The sequence below is a fragment of the Crocuta crocuta genome, unplaced genomic scaffold (genome assembly GCF_008692635.1).
Source record: "Crocuta crocuta isolate KB4526 unplaced genomic scaffold, BGI_CrCroc_1.0 scaffold650, whole genome shotgun sequence".
Classification (NCBI taxonomy): domain Eukaryota; kingdom Metazoa; phylum Chordata; class Mammalia; order Carnivora; family Hyaenidae; genus Crocuta; species Crocuta crocuta.
Genome location: NW_027532882.1, coordinates 441240 through 457656, shown reverse-complemented (window position 1 = coordinate 457656; position 16417 = coordinate 441240). Strand labels below are relative to the sequence as shown.

Sequence of the window (16417 nt, the reverse complement as noted above, 5' to 3'; positions counted from 1 at the left end):
AAGTCCGCCTGCGGGATCCCCGCCCCTGCCACACAGCCCAGGAGCAGCCAGGGTCGTACCCTCACAGGTCATCATGGGGCCAGGCTCAAAGCCGTCGGCGCAGGCACATTCGAAGCCTCCGATGACGTTAGTGCAGGTGCCTTTGCCACAGGGGTGCCCGACGGCGCACTCGTCTACGTCTGGGGTAGGGGAAGGGTGATCAGGGCCTGCGGAGAGCCTCGCGGCCTCGCTGTCTCAATATTATCGGGTCCGCTCCCCCCGAGTGCCGCCGACTGACGGGCCTGGCCNTCACCCGCACAGCGGACGCCGGTGAAGTCCAGGCTGTAGCCGAAGGGACACTCGCAGCGGAAGGACCCGTCGGTGTTGACGCAAAGGCCGTTAGTGCAGACGCCGGGGCTCTCCGCACACTCGTTCACGTCTGCGGGCGGCAGGGGTGGCGGCCACGGCCTCGGTCCCGCCCCAGCCACACTCGGGGTCCCTTCCTCCCCTCCACGCCCCTGCGGTCCAGGGCCACCCGGACAAGGAGGGCGCCTGAGGCTTGGGAACGGGGGCCAGGCAGAGCCCACACAGGGCGAGGCGCCGGGGAGGGGCCCTTAGCACGTGGGCGAGGGGCTCACCTTCCCGGGAGTCATCCGGGCCTGGGACCGCCCCGTGGCCGAAGGGGCAGAGCTCCTGAAAGGCAGCTGGACACCAAGCGGAGAAGGGGGTGAGGGTCGGGGGCCGCTGCAGCCGCCAGGGCCGCCCCTCCCCCGCAGCGTGTGTAGGAAACCACACAGGTGTGGGCGGGCAGGCGTCTCAGGGGAGGCGCGACAGCGCAGGGCGCTCACCACTGCCCTCCTGGGGACACAGCTCGCAGGGGTAGCCCCAGCCCTCGCCGGGCTTCTGGCTGCAGCAGCACCGGGCCTTGGTGGTGTTGAAAGCTTTGGGCACAGAGCACTTCCCGGCCTCAAAGTGGGTGAAGCAGAAACTCTGCCGCGTGTCTGTGGGGGTGACCGCCCCCCCCCCCCGGGAAACATTTGAAAGGTCATCAGTAGTGCCTGGATTGTCGCCCCGGTCCCCGAACACCGGGGGCCCTGACCCTACTGAGCAGCCAATCAGAGCCCTCCAGGCCCCACTCCCCATTGCGGTGATTGGCTCCGAGATGGGCATGTGACCCCCACCAGGCCGAGGAGGGCCAGCCCGGGGGGCTTCCGCTGGAGCCGTGGGAAGCCCTTGCAGCAACACCCCCACCCCTCCCGGAGAGGGAAGCAAGTGATTCCAGGGGGGGCCAAAGGCCCTGGGACCTGAGACTCCCATCATTGCCACGGACCCCACCACCACCAGCAGCCCCGGACTCTCATCGGCCTGAGAAGTCCTCAAGGGCACGTTGGGGTCTGAACAACAAACACTGAGTGGAGTGCCCCGCCCTCTGCTCTGCTGCCCCTATCCTGAGCAGGGGTGTCTGGCTCGGCTGGCTGAAGCTGGCCCAGCTCCGATGAAGCCAGCTGGCGGAGGGCAGCCGGAGCCCAGGAGGCGGGGTGAGGCCAGACTGGGGCAGGACAGCCCTGGGTGCAAGTGCCTTGTCTGCTCAGAAGCTGTTTGGACGAGACTAACCCCGCCAAGGCCGGGAAGCACCTCTAGAGGTCCTGGCGATACCCGCAGGAAACCACAGCTCCTTTTTCCTGGGTGTCCCGACTCTTGTCGCCCTTTCACCTCTTCTCAAAGACAGAAGCAAAGACTCACCAAAGCAGCGGTGCCCGTTGTCAGAGAGGACAAAGCCAGGTGGGCAGAGGCACTGGAAACTCCCGGCGCTGTTGGTGCAGGTGCCAAAGAGGCAGAGGTTGGGTTCCTCCAAGCACTCGTCGATGTCTGAAGGGGCAGGGACATGAGCTGGGTGGGGGGCAGCCTCAGCTCTGGGGGGGAGGGGTGGCGGACAGAGTGGGGGCCCCACCGGGAGGGTCTGGGACCGACAGACGTCCAACAGGGGCCCTCCCCACTCAGTATGAGCCAGAGCACTAGCTGGGCTGTGTTGGGGGTGGGGGAGGAGCCTTTTCTAGAAGGTATCCCCAGGATAGGGGTCATGGTCAGGAAAAGTTCATCTTCAGTGACTAGCTTTGTGCGAAGCTAACCGAGACTGGATAAACTTAGCTCACGCGGGATGAGGCTAGCTCACGCTAGCTAGGGGAGCCCAGAGAGAATACATCAGAGGAGGGAGGCCAGACTGATCTAGGCTGGTCCGCTCTGTACCGGGCTAGCCCATCTGCTTAGGCCAGACTGGTCCAGATTTGCTGACTCGGTACCAAGTCACGCAGACAGGGACTTACACAGGGGGACCTCTGGCCAGACAGGTCTCTGACCCCCACCCATCGAGAGTGAGGTGTTCTCTGTGCCCTGCAGCCCCACACCCATGCCCATTTTACAGGATCGGTGAAGAAGTCTGTGGGTCCCAGAGAGAGAACCCGAGCCAAGCATCCAAAATGAACCTCATAACAGTTATTGTGTACAGAGCTGGGTCGGGTGCTGTGCTGAGTACACCTCCACCCTCACCACGACCCCAGCTGGCATTCCCATTTTAGAGATGGGAAAACAGAGGCCCAGGGAGACACTCACCGACACAGTGGTCGTCCTGCACCTGGAAGCCAGGGGGACAGATGCAGCGGAAGGAGCCCTCGAGGTTGTGGCAAGTGCCCGGCAGGCAGGTTCCCGCGAGGCTGAAACACTCATTGGTGTCTGGGGAGATGAAGGGGAGGGGTCCCGGCACCATCCTGTGACAGGGGCTCGCTTGGGACTGGGACCGGCATCTACGGTGACTGTATGATGGCCAAGGGCCCTAGAACAGGTCTTTCTGGATCCAGGGGAAGGGTTGAGACCAGGAAAACAGAGATGGCCTGGGAAGGACATTCTGGGTCCTGAAGTGGGGGTTATAGGTGAAGCCACGTGATTTCCAAGGGAAGGAACAAGGTCCCTAATCTTAAGCCATTTACAGACCCCTTTTCAAGGTTTCGTGTAATCCATGTACCACCTCAGCCATTCTTTACTTCAGAAAAGTTAGGGTTTAAAAAAAATTTTTTTTAAGTTTATTTATTTTGAGAGTGAGACAGAGAGTGCAAGCAGGGGAGGAGCAGAAAGGGAGAGAGAGAATCCCAAGCAGGCTCTGTGCTTTCAGTGTGGAGCCCGACACGGGGCTCAAATACACGAACCGCGAGATCATGGCCAGAGCTGAAACCAAGAGTTGGATGCTTAATCAACTGAGCCGCCCAGGCACCCTGAAAACTAAGGTTTTTAAGACAGCCTTACCCTAAACCACAAACCCTGTGAAAACATGGCTATGACATGCTAGTTGTATTTCCTTTTATACCTTAAAATAAGTGCATGATTATGAAATGGAACCATCATTGCTTGGAGGTATGAACGACAGGTAAACTTGGAGCAGGGGCTGGTGGAGATGGCTCCCCACTCCAAGGCGAGACTCACCCATGCAGTTCTTCCCGTCGGCTGTGAGCTCGAAGCCATCTTGGCAAAGGCAGTGGAAGGAGCCGGCTGTGTTGAGGCACTGGCCAAATCGGCACACCTGGCCTGCCAGGGTGGTGCACTCATCCATATCTGCAGAGGGGATATGGGCAGGCAGGGTCACTCATAGTCCTGGGACTCTGAGCCTCCCTTACACTTCTGTCCACAAGGAAATTAAGTTGATGGCAGGGACTTCAACTTATCATGTGCTCATGTGCTAAGCTCTGTATATCCAACTATCCAGTGAGACAGACAGCAGTATTTTTTAGTCCAAGCACTGAATGCTATGAATTTGCCTCTGGCTACTGCATTAGCTGAACTCCACAAATTTTGTTGTTTTCATCTCCACTTAATTCAAAAATATTTTCTGACTTCCCTTATGATTTCTTCTTTGGTCTCTGGATTCTTTAGGAATATACTGTTTAAATTCCAAATATTTGGGGATTTTCCTGGATGTCTTTCTGTGACTGGTTTCTAATTTACTTCCCTTACATTCTGAGGACCTACTTTGTGTGACTTCAAGTCTTTTTAATTTTCTGAGGTTTGTTTTATGGCCCAGAATATGGGCTTTACTGGTAAATGTCCATGTGCACTTGAAAAGGATGTATGTTCTGGAATGTTCTACAAATCCCGACCAGGTCTCGGTGATTGACAGTGTTGTTCAGGTCTTCCCTATCCTTACTGATTTTCTATTTGTTCTCTCTCTTACTGAGGGAGAAGTGATGAAGTCTCCAACTATAACTGTGGGTCTATTTCTTTTTCAGCTCTGTCATTTTTTACTTCATATGTTTTGAAGCTCTGTTGTTAGATGCATATGTATTTACAGTTATTATGTCTTTTCAGGGAATTGGCCTCTTTAAATGATATCTCTTTACATCTCTGATAACATTCCTTGTTATTACCATCTATTTGGTCTAATGTTAACATAGGTAGGTACTACTATTTATCTCATTTTTGCAAAAGAGGAAACTGAAGCCCCAGAGAGGTAAAAGGTAAAATGACTCATCTGGGGTCACACAGCTGGCAGGTGGCAAAGCTGGGATTTGAATCCATGTTGCCTGACTTCGGAACGTGTGCTTTTAACCACTGCACTTAACTGGAAGCATCACATCACCCACGTCTGTGCTGTCCCCTCTACGGTCCATCTGCTGCCATCAACCTGACCATAAGCTCTAGCAAGAGACCCCCTGACACCTGACCATTGCAACGGTGTGGGAAATCTTGTTGAATCATTTTTCCTGGGGCCAGACCCTTTATTGTTTCAGAGGGGCGCCCTCAAGCCAAGGACACGCTTTTCAGAGCAGAGCATTGACGCCTGCCCGCCAGCCCCCGTGGCTCACCCACGCAGTCTCCGCTGTGTGTTGCCACGAAGCCAGGGTAGCAGAGGCAGCGGTAGGAGCCAACAACGTTCTTGCAGGTCCCATTTCCGCACGGCTGCTGGTCACACTCGTCCACATCTGGCAGAGCAAAGCCCCCAGCCCCGCCCAGCTCATCCGGGGCAAGGAGCAGCTCAGGGACCGAGGGCCCGGCTGGACCCAGCCCGCCTCCCCTGCACCCAGCCCTGTCCAGATGGATGGGCAGTGATCCCTGGGGGTGATGGCTGGAAACTGCCCCTGAAACTAATTATCACTCCCATTCTGCAAATGGGAAGTGAATAACGGTCATTTGGCCAAGGTCCTAAGTGCCAGGACTCAAACCTGGGTCTGTGTGAGAACCAGATGGATGAAAGCACTGCCCTCACAGGCAAGGCCCCTCTGGCCTGGCAGCCCGGCTCTCCGGGAGGGAACAGGAAGGGGTGCTCACCCGTGCACAGGGTCTGGTCGGCTGAGGCCTGGAAGCCGCGGTGACACAGGCAAGTGTAGCTGCCCTCCGTGTCCACGCAGTCGCCATGGCTACAGATGTTTGGAATCTCCCGGCACTCGTTCCGTCCTGGGGGAGGGCAAGGAGTGTGGTGTCCCCAGAACCCCACCCCCATGCGCGCACGCGCGAGTGCACGCACGCACGCGCGCGCGCGCACACACACACACACACACAGTGCTGGCTGAGCCCTTGGGCTCCGTGATGGGGAAGCCAGAACCTAACTGGAAGCCCCCCATTCAAGCTGCTGCCAGCGCGTGCTCCCACCCACCCTCCCAAGCCCTCCAAACAGGAGCGTGGCATCCCCGCCACCCCGGGGCACAGGCGAGAAAGGCCCGGATGGAGCCACGCCCTGCGCGCCACAGGGGCCAGAGGCTGGCTTTGCATGCTGCTGGGGTCCGTGCTCACCCACGCAAGCCCCGCTTGGCGACAGCTTGTAGCCTCGGGCGCACTTGCAGCGGTAGCTGCCGGGGATGTTGACGCAGTCGGCATTCTGCCGGCAGGGGCTCTCCCCACTGGCACACTCGTCCACGTCTGCGGAAGACCAAGGGGCAGGAGTGCGGGAGGCTTCCCGGCCAGCTGCCAACCCCAACCCCCGCCCGGGCTTTGGAGCAGAGCGGGGAATCTCTCCGGAAGTGGAGAGTGGTTATGAGGGATGGAGCCCCCCACCCCGGAAGGGATTAGCTTAAGTGACTCTCGTCCAGGGAGCCTGGGGCGGGGGACCTGCCTCCCACCCAGGGCTGGGGACGCAGGGCAGGCGGCACCTTCGCAGGCCAGCAGCGCGCCGTTGTAGCTGAAGCCCGCGGGGCACTCGCAGCGGAAGCTCCCGATCTGGTTGATGCAGATGCCATCGGCACAGATGGCGGGGATCTCCCCACACTCGTCGATGTCTGGGGAGGGGCGTCAGCCGTCAGGGGCAGCCCAGGCCCCGGGAGTACCTGGGGACCCTGGGCCAAGGGGCCATGCAGTCTGGGAGGAGGGGTGGCCACAAACAAGCACACTGGAAAAATCCAGTGGCAGCTGAAGTCTTTCTGGCGCCAGAAAGAGACCAGGAGGCAGGACGAAAGGCAAAGAGCAGATGGAGGGGGGGTAGCATCTCTCAACTGAAAACATGATCGCTGCGGCCCAGGAAGCCTGCCTCTGCCACCAGCAGTCTGCCGGGGTCAAGTGGCCCCTGTGAGAGCAGGAAGGGGGGGGGCGGGGTCCTGGGATGATGTTGAGCAAGAAACCAGAGGCGTCAGCAGAAGAATGGATAACGAACCACGTCCATCCACGGGGCAGAACATAACTCAGCCTTAAAAAGGGGTGAAACATTGACACGCTACGTGTGGGCGAGCCTCGAGTGCACAATGCTCAGTGGGAGAAACCAGATGCAGGGACAGACACTCTACAATCCCATAGATGAGAAATGCCGGGAAGAGCAAATCCATAGGCACAGAAAGTAGAAAAGGGGTGGCCAGGGGCTGGCTGAGGACAGAATGGGGGGGGGGTGTCTGCTCACGGGGACTAGGTGTCTTTTTGCGTGATGAAAATGTTCTAACTTAGTGGCACCTGGGTGGCTCAGTCGGTTAAGTGCCCAGTCTTGGTTTGGGCTCAGGTCCTGATTGCAGGGTTCGTGAGTTCGAGCCCCATGTCAGGCTCTGTGCTGACAGTGCAGAGCCTGCTTGGGATTCTCTCTCTCCCTCTCTGTCCCTCCTCGACCTCAAAATAAATGGATAAACATTAACAAAAGAAAAGAAAATATTCTAATTTAGTGGTGATGGCAGCACAGCTCTGTGAAGACCTGGAAAACCACTGAATTGTACTTAAGCTGGGCAAGGCGTATGATATGTGAGTTATATCCCAATAAAACTGTTATCTATACAGCCGATGCTTAAACAGCGCACGTTCAGACTGCAAGGGGCCACTTAGCTGTGTGTATTTATTTTTTGTATAAATATAATACAGTGCTGTAAATGTGTTTTCCTTACAGTTTTCTTTCTTTTTTTTTAAATGTTTATTTATTTTTAGCGAGTACAAATTGGGGAGGGGCAGAGAGATGGGGACAGAGGGTCTAAAGTAGGCTCTGAGCTGTCAGCACAGAGCCCAATGCAGGGCTCGAACCCACGAACCGTGAGATCATGACCTGAGCCGAAGTCAGACGCTCAACGGACTGAGCCCCCCAGGCGCCCCTCCTTATAGTTATCCTGTAACATTTTCTTGACTGTGGCTTATTTTATTGTAAGAATGCGATATACAATACCTACAACATACAAAACATGTGTTAAGCTACCGTTTACCTTATTGGTAAGCCTTCTGGTCACCAGCAGACTACTTGTTAAGTTGGGGGGGGAGGGCGGGGCATCAAAATTTATAGGTGGATATTCAACTGCATGGGGTTCTGTGCTCCAAATGTTCGTGTTATTCAAGTGTCAACTGTATAAAAAGGGAATCCAGAAACAGCCTAAGTGCCTGTCCACGGGGGACTGGGCTGGTGACCTGGGGCGTGTCACACGTGGGACAAGAGGGGGCACTGCATGCAGTCCCCTGCCTGGGTGTTCACAGCTTGTTGGTGGCCGGCGAAAAGTGAGTTGCAAACCAACAGGCAGGGAATTCTAAAATTAGAAAATTTCATTGTTTTCCCCAGAAAACAATGCTGTGCATTTTCTTTCTTTTTTTTTTTTTAAATATTTTTATTTTATTTCTAGGATAGAGAGAGACAGCGTGAACAGGGGAGGGTCAGAGAGAGAGGGAGACACAGACTCTGAAACAGGCTCCAGGCTCTGAGCTGGCAGTCAGCACAGAGCCCGACGTGGGGCTCGAACCCACGAACCGCGAGATCATGACCTAAGCGAAAGTCGGACGCTTAACCGACTAAGCCACCCAGGCGCCCCAACAATGCTGTGCATTTTCAATGGGGACCTCTATGTATACCGAAATGCACGAAGAAGGATCTAGAAATCCTTGGGGCATACAGCATGGGCACCCTGGGAGAGTGAAGGAGACTTAGGTTTGACGTGGTTAACTGCTGGGGAAGTACGGCTTATCTGCCGTGCCCCGGCTGTTTAAAAATAAGGAGACACATCCTGGGATGAACACCACCGGAAATGGGTTCATCTGTTCCACATCACAAGCTGAGACAGGGCACTTCAGGGGTTAAATTGCACAAAATCTTGTTTGGCTTAGAAAGGAAGGGCATTCTGACACCTGACACCACATGGATGGACCCTGAGGACACTGCGCAGTGACAGAAGCCAGTCACAAAAGGACATGTCCTGCGTGACCCCACCCACAGGGTGTCCCAAGAGGGGTTCCATCCACAGAGGCAGAGTAGCTGGTGGGAGCCGGGGGTGGGGCGGGGCGAGGGGGAGTCTGTGCTTCATGGGGACAGAGTCTCCGTCTGGGGAGATGGAAGGTTCTGGAGATGGATGGCGGGGATGGTTGTCTGACAGTGTGTGTGTTTGATGCCACTGAACTGGACAGTTAAAAATGGTTAAGATGGTAAATTTCATGTTACATATATGTTATCAGGATTTTCAAAAATGAATAATAACTTAATAAAAAAGCTCTTACTTTTTTTTTTTTTAAATAAAGGGAGCTGTCTGGGGACAGGACTCCTGGCCTGGTCTGGGAAGGCAGAAGTGTGGGCATCGGGCGGGGGGGCGATGGAAGGGACAGGTCAGGGCCCTGGGGACAGAGGGGCCTGGAGGCTACAATCAGGGGACACAGCACTCACCGACGGGCTTCCCCGTGTGGATGTCAATGACGAAGCCGGGGGCCTGGCTTCCGCACAGGATCCGGTAGTCCACTGGGCAAAGGAGGGCAGGGCGGAGGGTGCTGGGGCTGCGGGCGCCCAGGAAGGACACGCCCTCTCCTTCCCGACGCCCCGCCCACCGCGTCCCCCAGGCCTCGCAGCCCCGCCCCCATCTGGCCGCTGATAACTAGCCTCAGCCTCGCAGCCGCTTTCCCCAGCCAGCAGCCGAGCAGCCTTCTGTCTACCTGCGCGCCGTGATCTTCCGACACAGAGACGCAGAGATGCGACCTCTCTTATCTCCTCCCTGTGAGAGTGCCGCCGACCACACCCCGCTGCCCTCGCCGGAATAGGTAGACTCNGCTCCCATCACGCTGATTTCATTACACGTCTGGGGAGGCCCCGCTCTCCACCATCCATCATTCATCCCCCATCCAGCCATCCCACGCGGGAACTCTGCACATGCTGTTCCCTTTGCTGTTCCCCAGCAAAGCCCACTCCAGCCTTGAGGACTCAGGGCAGCCCGCAGGGAAGGCTCCCTTGGGGTGTACCCCCCGCCCCGCCCCACCACAGACACTGATGGCTCGCCCTTGGCTCCCCCAGGGCAGCTCACCCTCTGGTCACATCCCGTTGGCAATGCGCCAGGCCGCCTCCCAGACTGCAATCCCCAGGGAGGGCAGGTGTCTCCGGGGCCCCCCACGTGGACGCGGACAGGTATTTAGGCAAGTGGCACCTTGCCACCTTTCCCCAGGGCCCTGTCCTGGCCATCGCTCGGCCTTCTACCTGCGTCATTGGCTGCTCATCTCATTCCACTTGCACCTCAGGCTCCCGTGCACGAGACCGAGCAGGTGCCTAGGTCCCAGCGCTCACACTGAGGGTGCCATCTGATCTGTCTCGGCAGTCTCCTGACCAGAGCTGGCCGTTTGCGGCTCCCTCCCAGGCTGCGCAGCCGGGGTCTGCCCTGGTCTTGCTTCCCAAAGCCCAGAACAGGCCCACCACCCAGAAATGCCCAATAGTGATCCCCTCTCCATTGCCCTGCACGGAATGGACACCCTCGGCCGCCCAAGCTCACGTCCACCCAGAACCTCTGAGTGTGACCGTCTGGGGAAACAGTTTGTGGATGCAGTCCGGAGCAGAGAGGACACCCTGGGTTAGGGGGGCCCTGAATGCAACAACCAGTGTCCTTACAAGAAACGGGGAGACATGCAGGCATTCGGGGATAAGCAGCCACGTGAAGATGAAAGCAGGGATTGGGGACGGAGCTCCAAGCCAGGAGCACAAAGGATGCCTGGAGCCACCAGAAGCTGGAGGTAGCCAAGAAGGATCCTAACCTAGAGCCTTGGAGGGGGCACGGCCTCGCTGCCCCCTTGGCCTCTGGCTTCTTTTTAGTCTTTAGAACTGGGAGAAAATTAACTTCCGGTTTTTTTTTAAGCCACCAAACTGGTGGTAATTTGTGGCCACGGCCCAAGGAAACTAACAGTCTCCGTCAGCCTGCACAGCTCTCACGACATCCCACAGGCCGGTGGGTGGCTCAAACAGCAGGAATGGACTTCCCACGGTTCTAGGGGCTGGGAGTCCAAGGCGCCTGCAGACTCGGCGTCTGGGGGAGCCGTCCCCTGGTTCAGAGATGGCTGTTTGCCTGCTTCGCCGTCGCGGTGGAGATGGTCTCCCACACGCGTCTCCTCGGAAGGGCCTCCGCCCCCCTCAGGGGGTCTCCTAACCCTCCCCAAGGCCTCTCCCAACAGCACCACACTGGGGACCAGGCCTTCACCGTATGAGCTGGTGGTGGGGCAGACACGTTCAGCCCACAGCACACTGGAGCGTCCTCATTGTCCACTTTCAATCGCTGCCCCATTCCTGTGGCTCTGATACCTGGGCTGGCGGCTAGAACATTCTACCAGCTCTCTTTCCAGCTGCCAGCATGATCTGCTGCTCAGTTCTGCCCCCAGGCCTTTGCTCATGCTGTTCCCTGCCCGGAACACCCTTCTTCATCCCAAAGAGTGTTTCAGCAGCTCTCCCCAGAGCTTCCCTGGGCCTGCGCCTTCATGGGGCCCCTGGGTCCCTGGCCCCAGTACTCACTGAGCCTCCCCCCAAAATAGTCTGTGAGTCTTCGAGGGCTCAAAACATAAGCTTCACGGATCCATTTTGAACCCCCAAATCTGCACGTAGAAGGAAGGATGCTTCACCCGCCCTAAGACTGATGCTTTCTGTACGTCAACTAGGACATATTTTCAACTCCTTAGGCCTCACCAGAACAAGGTAGGATGAAAGCTAATCTGGGCGCCCCAATTAAGGTGTGCCTCCTTAAACACTGCACTAAAAAGGACCGAGCTGGAAACGAGGTGGGGGAGGGGAGGAGGAGGCGCAGGGAGCACTCACAGCTGCCAGGGGTGGGGCAGGCCTCGCAGGGTCTGTTCCAGGCCCGGCCGATGTTGTATGAGCAGCAGCATATCTTCCGCGTCACGTTAAAGGCCAGTTCATTCCCACACGTGCCGTTATAGTGCCGGAAGCAGATGCTCTTCCTCATGTCTGCAGTTGGGTTAAGAAGAGAAGTGATGGTAAAAGATAGCCAAGAGAGAGGAAGAAAGAGCCAGACGGCTGGGAACTCACTCATGGATCCATTTGAAAAGCACTGGCTTGATGCCTCTCCCCCAACACACATGGGATGCCTTTTACATTTTAGATTTTCTTGGACAGTGCACAACCTGGACAACCATTCATGACAGCCCTGGACCCCCCAATCCCACATCTTGTTCTCCGCTACTGACCAGCAACTCAAATACACTGACCCTCCCTCTCTCTACTCCCCTACACACAGCTCTCCACACTCTTCTAAGGTTTGGAGACTCTTAGAACTCCCTCCCACACCTAAGTGCTTTTCCCACAACTGCCCATCTCCCCAGTCATCACACATCGTACCCATGCAATTGTTGCCACCGTTGACTTGCAGGTACTCCGCAGGGCAGACACAGGTGTAGTTCCCCAGGGCGTTGTAGCAGGTACCGGGGCTGCAGATGCCCGGGTGTGCCGAGCACTCGTCGATGTCTGCAGGGGAGGGGCGGGCAGCCTCTAGGAGTGGTCGGGAGAACTCCCAACCCCAGGCCTGGTGGAGCCGCTTCATTATCGGGTTCAAGATTAGCTTGAAAGGCACAGGCATTTTAGTGACATGGAAAGATCCGACATAGTGTTAAGTGAAAAAAAAAAGCAGCTTACTATGATCTCACTTTTATTTTTTTTATTTATTTTTGATTGCTACATTCTTTTTTGTTTTAATGTTTTACTTATTTCTGAGAGAGAGACAGCATGAGCAGGGGAGGGTCAGAGAGAGAGAGATACAGAATCTGAAACAGGCTCCAGGCTCTGAGCTAGCTGTCAGCACAGAGCCCGATGCGGGGCTCGAACCCATGAACCATGAGATCATGACCTGAGCCGAAGTCGGATGTTTAACCGACTGAGCCACCCAGGTGCCCCACTTTTATTTTTTTTAGAAAGAGAGACAGCGAGAGAGCATGTGAGCGTGGAAGAGAGCCAGGGGGAGAGAGAGCACAAATGGGGGAGGCACACAGAGAGGGGGACAGAGGATCAGAAGTGAGCTCTTCCTGACAGCAGAGAGCCCGAAGTGGGGCTCAAATCCCCCAACGGTGAGATCGTGGCCCGAGCCAAAGTCGGAGGCTCAAGTGACTGAGCCACCCAAGTACCCCACTTAAAAATAAAATATTATTAAAAATCCACAAAATAAAAACTGTTAGAGCTAATAAGTGAGGTCAGCATAATTGTGGAATATAGGACCAATACACAAATATCAGCTGTATTCTGTACCCTGCCAGTGAGCAATCAAACACGGAAACTTAAAAATTCTGCTTCTACGAGTGCCTGTCTGGCTCAATCAGAAGAGTGTGAGACTCTTGATCTTGGGGTTGTGAGTTTGAGCCCCACACTGGGTTAGAGATTACTTAAATAAATTTAAAAAATTCTGCTTACATGGGCGCATGGATGGCTCAGTCAGTTAAGCATACGACTTTAGCTCAGGTCATGATCTTGCAGTTCATGGGTTCGAGCCCTGCATTGGGCTCTGTGCTAAGAGCTTGGAGCCTAGAGCCGCTTTGGATTCTGTGTCTCCCTCTCTCTCTGTCCCTCCCCCACTTGCACTCTGTCTCACCCTCAAAAATAAATAAACATAAAAAAAATGACATGGGGTAAATTTTAATGACCTTGTATTTGACAATGGATTCTTACAGGACACTAAAACACAGCTACAGAAGAAAAAAAAACCCATAAATTTGGTTTCATCGGAATCAATGCCTGTTGTGCATCAAAGGACACCATCAAGAAAGCAAAAAAAACGACTACAAAATGGGAGAAGCTATTTGCAAACTATATCTGATAAGGGTCTTATATCTAGAACATATAAAGAGTTCTCACAACTCAACAACAAAAAAAGGACAAACAACTCCCATTTAAAAATGGGCAGAAGACATGAACAGGCACTACTCCAAAGATACATAAATGACCAAGAAGCACAGGAAAAGATGCTCCTTAGTCAGCAGGGAAATGCAAATCAGAACCACAACGAGATGCCACTTCACACCCACTGGACCGTAGAACTTTGAGCAATGAAAATACCAGTGTTGGTGAGGATGCGGAGAAACTGGGGCCCTTGTACATGAGAATGTAAAGTGCTGTAGCCACCGCAGAAAACCATTTGGCAGTTACTCGAACAAAACAGAATAGTCAATAGAATCACCATACAACCCAGTGATTCCAGGAGTGAGACAAACCATTTGACAAGGACCAGCTACAGGGTTTGCTCAGTGGAAAATGAACACTGGGGCTCCTTGTTCGAGACACATGAAGAATTTCAAGATGGCGGCAGCAAAGCCTTAAGCCAAGTGTGGGCCCTTTGGGGAATAGGGGTCTGTGCTGCCGCATAGGACTGCAGCCCCCCAGTGCACCCCCTAGCCCTCAAGGCTGCACATCCAAGGTCAGCGCTCAGGTTAAAGGCTCCCTGCCCTGTGTGACCTTTATTTGTTAACGGGTCTTCTCTTTTTCTTTCTTTTTTTAAATGTTTATTTACTTCTGAAAGAGAGAAAGAGAGACAGAGTGCAAGGGGGGAGGGGCAGAGAGGAAGCCACAGAATCGGAAGCAGGCTCCAGGCTCCAAGCTGTGAGCACAGAGCATGACGTGGGGCTCGAACTCACGGACCATGAGATCGTGACCTGACAGTTAACCGACTGAGCCACTCAGGCGCCCAGGACCTTTCTCTTTCTTCCTTGCTATCCCAAGAGATGGGGGAGGCAGAGAGGAATAAAACATCTTTCAAGCATTTAGGTTCTGATTCTGGTGCGACAGCTTCCACTTCCACGTACAATGGAAGTTGGTGTTTTGATCTTGGATCTCTTCCTTTCCTCCCTATTTCCTTCAGTTTCTAAACAGCGCTGCTCCGAGGAAAAGATACATCATCTTTCCTTGTGTGCTGGTGTTGGAGTTTGGCTACAGGTAGGTGTTCAATTAATATTGTTGAAAGGGAAAGAAAGAATGAATTGGTGGATGGAAAGATGGATGGATAGTTGGGTGGGTGGATGGATGAATGGATAGGTGGATGGGTGGACAGATAGAAGGAAGGATGGATGGATGGATAGACGGATGGATAGGAGGATGGTGGGTGGATAGAGTGATGAATGGATAAATAGGTGGATAGATAGAGGGATGAATGGATGGATGGATGGATGGATGGATAGATGCATAGGTAGATGGTGGATAGAGGGAAGGATGGATGAATGGATGGATGGATGGATGGATAGATGGATGGATTAGATAGATGGATGGATGGCAGATGGATGGATGGGTGGGTGGGTGGATGGACTGACTTAATATACTCCATTGGAAGAGCTCAGTCTCAAGGACCAGAATGGCTGGGTTTCCCTCACTTACTAGTTGGTGCCTCTGGACAAGTCAACTCAATCTCCCTGCGCCTTAGTTTCTGCATCCGAAAAATGGGCTCCTGAAAGGAACATCCCCATCATGGGGCTGTTGTGGTGACTGAACAAATAACAACTGAAGGTGCTCAGCGCAGGGCGACACACAGTCACAAACACCGGTTACCTGCTGGTCGTTACTATGATGCCCCACGGAGGGAAGCGAGGAGACAGCTGCTTGGAGGAACAATGTGGCTACTCCTCCTGGGTCTGCACCCACCCCCCACCCCGCCCACGCGCTCTCAGCTCTGCGGCTTTGGTCAGCTTTTGCCCAAAGGAGGACGGACGTGGCTGCCATAGCAAAGCCAGGCCATTTCCATCCAAGCGGGCAGGAAGTGAAAGGGTGGCAGCAGAGAGCAGAGGGCAGGCTGGGGGTTCCGATGAAGCTTCCCACCCTCCTAATGGGCCCCCAGGCAGCAAGGCAGGTGAGTGGGGCCCCTGAACGCATTTCAGGCCCCGGCACCCGAGGAGGAGGCGAGGCCAGGGAGGAAGGCGCACACTCACCCTCACAGATGCGGGTGTCCTCATTGAGGTGGTAGCCGGGTGGGCACACGCACTGGAAGCTGCCGAAGGTGTTGCCACAGGCGCCCCCCTGGCACAGCCCGGGCAGCTCCTGGCACTCATCGATGTCTGTCAGGAAGTGAAGAGACCGTGCTTGGCTGTTAAACCCAAGCAGAGGCCTCGGGGGACACCCACACCCTGCCTGGGGCTCTCCTCGGCCCTGGAGGAGACAGTCCTGCTTCTTCGAGAACACCTGAGAGCCCTGGGCCATGTGGAGGGTTCGGGCCAGGGTCCGTCTGGAGGCTGCGCCTAGACCCTCTGGAGTCAATGTCACCCTGAATTCACCCCCTTTCTCTTCATTTCCTACTCCAGCCTCCCATCCACCCATCCACCTACCCATCCATCACATAGTTCCGTCTGGATAGAATTCTCCTATCTTATCACCCCCTGGGCATAAAGGATGGATGTGGATGAGGGGCGCCTGGCTGGCTCAATCAGTACAGCATGCGACTCTTGATCTTGGAGTCATGCGTTCGAGCCCCACAGAGCTTATTCTTAAAAAAAAAAAAAAAAAAAAAATGGATGGATGGATATAAAAAATGGTGGTTGAATAAGAAGTGAGCCAATGACAAAATGGATAAGTGGATGGATGGATGGGTGCGTGGGTGGGTGAGTAGATGGATGATGTATGTATGCATGGAAGACAGGAAGGAATTAAGGGAGGGAGGGAGGCTAGTGGGAGAAAGGAAGGGAAGGAGGAAGGATTAAGGATGGAGAATTTATGAATGGGGAGTGGGTAGATGAGTAGATGAGTGAATGGAGGAGTATACATGTGTGGATGGAGGAGGGATGGATGGGTGGGTGG

At 54.9% G+C, this 16417-nt stretch overlaps 1 protein-coding gene across 1 annotated transcript in view; it reads right to left on the bottom strand.

The window, feature by feature from the left end:
- The window catches only part of FBN3 (fibrillin 3), a 56346-nt gene that overhangs the window by 12471 nt on the left and 27458 nt on the right, over nucleotides 1-16417 (bottom strand). The window contains 15 exon segments of the mRNA XM_077745666.1: nucleotides 60-179; nucleotides 293-418; nucleotides 618-683; nucleotides 828-980; nucleotides 1723-1848; nucleotides 2590-2709; nucleotides 3454-3582; nucleotides 4830-4946; nucleotides 5293-5418; nucleotides 5755-5880; nucleotides 6111-6236; nucleotides 9062-9133; nucleotides 11456-11605; nucleotides 11996-12121; nucleotides 15556-15681. Coding sequence (XP_077601792.1) covers nucleotides 60-179; nucleotides 293-418; nucleotides 618-683; nucleotides 828-980; nucleotides 1723-1848; nucleotides 2590-2709; nucleotides 3454-3582; nucleotides 4830-4946; nucleotides 5293-5418; nucleotides 5755-5880; nucleotides 6111-6236; nucleotides 9062-9133; nucleotides 11456-11605; nucleotides 11996-12121; nucleotides 15556-15681 — 1809 coding nt within the window.